Source organism: Bison bison, unplaced genomic scaffold (assembly GCF_000754665.1).
Source record: "Bison bison bison isolate TAMUID 2011002044 unplaced genomic scaffold, Bison_UMD1.0 scf7180017864383, whole genome shotgun sequence".
Classification (NCBI taxonomy): domain Eukaryota; kingdom Metazoa; phylum Chordata; class Mammalia; order Artiodactyla; family Bovidae; genus Bison; species Bison bison.
The window spans coordinates 1,464,582-1,471,488 of record NW_011494955.1 but is presented as its reverse complement, the minus strand read 5'-3'; the positions used below and the strand labels follow the sequence as shown (position 1 = coordinate 1,471,488).

At 43.2% G+C, this 6,907-nt stretch overlaps 1 protein-coding gene across 1 annotated transcript in view; it reads left to right on the top strand.

Moving 5' to 3' along the window:
* Positions 1 to 5,872, top strand: part of LOC105001437 (zinc finger protein 264-like) — a 16,166-nt gene extending 10,294 nt beyond the window's left edge. The window contains 2 exon segments of the mRNA XM_010857703.1: positions 2,974 to 3,111; positions 3,760 to 5,872. Of these exon segments, the coding sequence (XP_010856005.1) occupies positions 2,974 to 3,111; positions 3,760 to 5,387 (1,766 nt within the window). The 3' untranslated portion in view covers positions 5,388 to 5,872.
* The last annotated feature ends 1,035 nt before the right edge of the window (positions 5,873 to 6,907 follow it).

The following is a 6,907-nucleotide window of genomic DNA, read 5'->3' as shown; positions in this document are numbered from 1 at the left end:
TTGTCATTTTTAGGAGTAAAATTGTTGGATTGTAGCTGTGCAAACTTTCAAGTTTAGGTGACAATTGCCGTGGTTTTCTAAAAGAGATCTGCCCATCTGTAATTCTCTAGATTCCACTGACTATGTCCTGTTCTGTCCTTCATGCTCTCAGGCACGTTTATTTTTGCTTAACAAACGGACAAAACTGTGTCTTAGGTGAGCTTGCCTTGCATTTCCTTAATTGTTCACAAGCTTTAGCTTCTCATCATGTAATTATCGGCCCATTTGTACAGTTGTCCTCCTCATCTGCAGGTTCTGACTCTGGATTCATCAAGCATGGATTGAAGACACTGGGGGAAAAGAAAATCCCAGAAAGCTCGAAAAAGCAAAACTTGAGTTTGCCTTGTGCTGGCAATTATTTACATAGCATTTACATTGTATTAGATATTACAAGCACTCTAGAGACGGTTTAAAGTACACAGGAGGATGTGTGTAAGTTATGTGCAAAAACTGCCATTTTATGTAAAGGACTTGAGCATCTTTGGATTTGGGTGTTGAGCAGGAAGTGTCTTCTGATACCAGTTATTCCCCTGTGGATACTGACGAACAGCTGTATTTTCTTCTTTGAAATGTCAGTTCATGGAAAATGCCAGGTGTTCTGTTAACTTTGTTTGCCTTTTGTTTTTAGGAATTTTTGTACATTACTGATACTTTGATCAGTTATAGGTGCTGCTCCATCCCTAATATCAAAAAGATGTCCTCATTATAAGATGTTCTAAGCTTGGCACCTGACATTTAACTCTTTCTGGTGTGAGGTAGAATTTGAGGATAGTGTGAGACAGGAATACGGTGTTGTCATTCCCAGCGTCACCCATTTTTCTAGCTCCATTCACTTTATGTCCTTTGCTTTTACTGTGAACTGCTCTCCCTTCGTTCCATTCCCCAGAGCTCCACGTGTGTGTGTCTCCCGGGCTCTCTGTTCTTTTTCCATTGCCTGTGTCTTCTCTGTACCAGGACCACAGTGTCTTAAAGTCTAGAATCTTGTTACCTGCTAAGGTAGATATCTTTTTAATTCTCATTATTCTTGCATCTTTGATTTTTCATGCAAATCCCATGGTAAAACTACTGAGTTCCACAATAACCCAATTGGTATTTTATTGGAAATTGTATTGAATATACACATTCACTGGGATAGAATTGTCAGCTTCATATGATTCATTTTTTTCCAGTTTTATTGAGAAACAATTGATATACATCACTGTATAAGTTTTAAGGCACAGAGCATGCTGGTTTGATTTACATACATTATGAAGTGATTACCAGTTGGTTAAGCTAACATCCATCTTCCTGTATCAGATCAGTTCAGTTGCTCAGTCAAGTCCGACTTTGCAACCCCATGGACTGCAACACGCCAGGCCTCCCTGTCCACCACCAACTCCCAGAGCGTGCTCAGACTCATGTCCATCAAGTCGGTGATGCCATCCAACCATCTCATCCTCTGTTGTCTCCTTCTCCTCCTGCCTTCAAACTTTGCCAACATCAGGGTCTTTTCCAGTGAGTCAGTTCTTCACATCTGGTGGCCAACGTATTGAAGTTTCAGCTTCAGAATCAGTCCTTCCAATGTATATTCAGGACTGATTTCCTTTAGGACTGACAGGTTTGATCTCCTTGAAGTCCAAGGGACTCTCAAGAGTCTTCTCCAACACCACAGTTCAAAAGCATCCAGTCTTTGGGGCTCAGCTTTCTTTATGGTCCAACTCTCACATCCATATATGACTACTGGAAAAAACCATAGCTTTAACTAGTTGGGCCTTTGTCAGTAAAGTAACGTCTTTGCTTCTTAATAAGCTCTCTAGGTTGGTCATAGCTTTTCTTCCAAGGAGCAATCATCTTTTAATTGCATGGCTGCACTCACCATCTGCAGTGATTTTGGAACCCAAGAAAATAAAGTCTGTCACTGTTTCCATCATCACCCTGTCTATCTGCCGTGCAGTGATGGGACCCGATACCGTGATCTTTGTTTTTTTAATGTTGAGTTTTATGTCAGCTTTTTCAGTCTGCTCTTTCTCTTTCATCAAAAAACTCTTCAGTTCCTCTTTGCTTTCTGCCATAAGGGTGGTGTCATCGTGTATCTGAGGTTATTGATATCTCTCAGCAATCTTGATTCCAGCTTGTGCTTCATCCAGCCCAGCATTTCGCATGATGTACTCTGAATATAAGTTTAATAAGCACGGTGACAGTATGTTAAAAAGTAAAGAAGAAAAGATAAAAGGGAAAAATTTTTCTCGTGATGAGAACTCTTAGGAATACTCTGTTAATGGTGCTTCTTTATATCATACAGCAGTGTCAACTATAGTCATCTATAGTTGTACATTACATTCCTTGGTTACTTAATCTTAAAAGTGGCATTTTGTACCTTTTGACCGTCTCTCTCCAATTTCACCATCTCCTACATTAAATCTCTCATTGGTTTAGCTCCTCTTTAATGTCTTCAAGTAAAGCATTGACATTTTCTTTATCTAGATCATGTGTATTTTGCTAGTCTTTTCACCAACTGTTCAGACATAACAGACCCAGTGTGTCCCTTCCGTCCTGCTTACCATCCTGCCTTATGAGCTGTGTCCTGGGAGGTTTCACAGTAACCCGAGTCAGCTCCCCTGGATTCTCATCAGCACCATCCCCGTGACCTGTGGGGCTTTTGTACATTGTCTCCTTAGGCTGTAGCATCCTTCCCACTGTCTCTCTGTGGCAGTGCCTGTTGTGCCTGGAGTTGGTGTAGGACTCCTGTGGTGTACAACTCCCCTGGCCTCTTCCTTCACACAGTTAGCCAAACCCCAGATTAGGAACATAGAATCCAGGACTGCCGTGTCTGCCTTGGTCTTCTAAACCAACTGAAAGTCAAGAGTTTCCAGTCCACCCTCAGGTTCATTGATTTGCTAGACTCAGAGAAACTCCCCTTGAACCTGTTATGCTCACAGAGTATGTTTGGTACAGGATACAGCTCAGAAGAAGGGCCAGAGGTATTCCAATCACGAAGCTTTCGTGTCTTCAGCGACTCTTTACCTCCAGGAATCAATGCTTGGCAGTATGTGCACAGAGTGTTGGCAACCCATAAACCTCACCAGAGCCCGGGTATGTAGATTTTTATTGACCTTCGTTACAGAAGCGTGACTGACTGAGTCATTGAACATGGGACTCAGTGTCTAGCCTTCTTTCCCTCTCCAGAGCGCCAGCTAATAACTCATGGTTCAAAACCCCAAGATTCTAATTACATGTGTGGTCTTTCTGCTATAATCAGACATAATGTTATCTCTTTAGCATAATCTGTCTAGGTTCCCATAATGAGCTATCTCTTGTCATAGAATAGAAAGTACGTCCCTGACCAGGGATTTAACCAAGGCCTGGCAGTGAATGCACCAAGTCCTAACCACTGGACCTCCAGGGAATTCCCCTTTTCCTGGTGTTCTTACAATTGGGACGTCCTTACTTATAGAAACTGAAAGCACACAGAGGTATTATTACTCTGTCAAGCAACGTCTATAAAATTGTGGTGGTGTGTCCACTCCATACCCTTTATCTCCTCACCTGAACTCTCTTTGAAGGAGTCAGCAGTCTAATGACCAAGGAAGAAGGAAATTAACAATCCTGAGAGTCAATGGTAGCAAAGCATAAAGACCCAGAGGCACTCCTTTCATCTTTATTTTTTTCCTCACTGCAATGCTGATTTCATTTCCTCCGTGTTGGATTACTAACGGGCCCTGTTTATTGTATTTCTTTCAGTTGACGAAGGAAAACCCAAGACCACAGAACCTACCAGTTGTGAACCAACGCTGTCTAAAGGAGCCTCTCTCCAGGAACTGATGCAGGGAGGCCCAGGAGACTCCCAGTTGGGACAAACCAAGGATCAGGATGGGCCGCTGGAAATGCAGGAAGACCACTTTGTACCGGGGATCAACCCCCAGAGGGAGAAGCTTCATGAAAAAATAAGTCCTGAACATGGCAGCTTAAGGACAGCTGGTGGTGTGTGTTCAAGGGTCGAAGAGGAACCAGTCCCTCTAGGGGGTGCTGTCCATGACCGTGACTCCTGTGGATCAGGTAAAGATCCCCTGATTCAGGAAGAGGAAAGTCTCTTCAAATGCAATGAGTGTGGGAAAGTTTTTAACAAGAAACACCTTCTTGCTGGACATGAAAAGATTCACTCTGGAGTGAAGCCCTATGAATGCACTGAGTGTGGGAAAACCTTCATTAAGAGCACACACCTTCTGCAGCACCATATGATCCACACCGGGGAGAGGCCCTACGAGTGCATGGAGTGTGGCAAGGCCTTCAACCGCAAGTCCTACCTGACACAGCACCAGCGGATTCACAGTGGGGAGAAGCCCTACAAGTGCAGTGAGTGTGGAAAGGCCTTTACTCACCGCTCCAATTTTGTCTTACATAAGAGGAGACACAATGGGGAAAAATCCTTTGTGTGCAAAGAATGTGGGCAGGTCTTCCGACACAGGCCCGGATTCCTTCGCCATCACATCATCCACAGTGGCGAGAATCCATATGAGTGCTTTGAGTGTGGCAAGGTCTTCAAACACAAGTCCTACCTCATGTGGCACCAGCAGACCCACACCGGGGAGAAGCCCTACGAGTGCAGCGAATGTGGGAAAGCCTTCTGTGAGAGCGCAGCCCTCATTCACCACTACGTCATCCACACCGGGGAGAAGCCCTTCGAGTGCCTCGAGTGCGGGAAGGCCTTCAACCACAGGTCATACCTCAAGAGGCACCAGCGGATCCACACTGGGGAGAAGCCTTTTGTGTGCACTGAGTGTGGAAGGGCCTTCACCCACTGCTCTACTTTCATCTTGCATAAAAGGGCACACACTGGCGAGAAACCTTTTGAGTGCAAAGAATGTGGGAAAGCCTTTAGCACTAGGAAAGACCTCATTCGGCACTTCAGCATCCACACCGGAGAGAAGCCTTATGAGTGCACGGAGTGTGGGAAGGCCTTCAACCGCAGGTCTGGCCTTACCAGACACCAGAGGATTCACAGTGGAGAGAAGCCCTATGAATGCATGGAGTGCGGGAAGTCCTTCTGCTGGAGCACAAACCTCATTAGACATGCCATCATCCACACTGGAGAGAAGCCCTATAAGTGCAGTGAGTGTGGAAAGGCCTTCAGTCGCAGCTCCTCTCTCACTCAGCATCAAAGGATCCATATTGGGAGAAACTCTGTCAGTGTGACAAATGTGGGAAGACCCTTCACAAGTGGGCAAACCTCTGTCACCCTCCGAGAACTCCTATTGGGGAAAGACTTTTTGAATGTAAACACAGAGGAAAATCTTTTGCAAGAGAAAGCATCTACCATGACATCTGATCGCACATACCAAAGAGAAACCCCTCAAGTATCTTCGCTTTGAGAAAACCTGTCAGATCATCTGTAGTTGTGTAAAGACCTGTTTTAGAAATTGACCCAGCGTGGAGCCTTATTCTGCATCTGAGAATTCATCCGTAAGGGAGAGACCAGTGTTTATTGTGCACTAAGGAAACCTTTAGCTGTGTTTTTCTCCTTAGTTTACACTGTAGTGTTATCTCAGGAATTTGTATAAAAAGAAGATGGAAATTTAGATAAGCAAATGAAATGCAAACCCAATTCCTTTGAGACTTCTCTGTCAAGCTTATGGCACTTTGTCATGGGTTCCTTAGTTTACTTGGGGTGAGTGGAATGTTATTTCACCGGCAAAGGGCCTTGACCCTTCGTGGGTCTTGTATATACACTCATTGTTATCCAGTGTCAGGAGAGTTAAGATAGTTGAGGGCAGGTATTTACGTAGATAAAAATACACACATGATATATGGGCACATTTTATTGTGCCAGTTAAGACCTTCAGGCTTTAGTTTTTTTTAAAAAAACAGACTTTTTTTGGTGGTTTTAAACACCAAACATTCAGACTTTTTTATTGATTCAATCTGTTGTTTACTTAATTTTAGCCCTACCGTAAATCTTAAACTTGGATAAATGAATTGTCTCTATTATTTAAATTGACTTAGCTTTCCTAGTTCCTTGGACTTCCCGTATAAATCTTAGCATGCAAAAAAATATTGCTTCAGCATTTATAGAGATTGATTTAAACCTATAGAGCAGTTCAGAAGTGACACTGTGAACACAGTACATGATATGACGCGTTATTAGCATTCTTGGTGTTTCATTATCATTTTGTAATTTTCAATAATGTAGAGTTGCTCAGTCGTGTCCAACTCTTTGCAACCCTGCGGACTGTAGCTCACTAGGCTCCTCCATCCATAGGATTCTCCAGGCAAGAGTACTGGGTAGGTTGCCATTTCCTTCTCCAGGGGATCTTCCCGACCCAGGGATTGAACCCAGGTCTCCCGCATTGTAGACAGATGCTTTACCGTCTGAGCCACCAGGGAAGTCCTAATTTTCAATAATACAGGCCCTATAAACTCTTAAAAGTGATTTATAAATGCATTGATTTGGGGGTTTTTTTGGCCTTGTGTCTTATAGGATATTAGTTCCCCAATCAGGGATCAAATCCAGGCCAGCTCAGAGTCCTGACCACTGGGGTGGTGGACTGCCAGGGAATTCTCTGTTGACACTGATTCTTAAACTTTCATTTCCTCATTTCCTTTAGTAGTATATAGAAAGATTGTTCTGCGGGTGGTATTTTGGTATCTTGTAGCCTTGGCTGAACTCAGTTATTATTTCTAGTAGTTTCTTTAGATAGAATCCTTGGTATTTTGTACTTAGAAATGTCAACTGCACATACTTTTTTTTCTTCCTATTTGTATTCTTTACATTTCCTTTTTTTAATGCACTTGCTAGGACTTCCAGTCTGATGTTGAGTATGAGTAGTAAGAGAGGACATCCTTGATTGGTTTCTGATATTAGGGGGAAAACATTCAGTTTTCTTATCAAGTA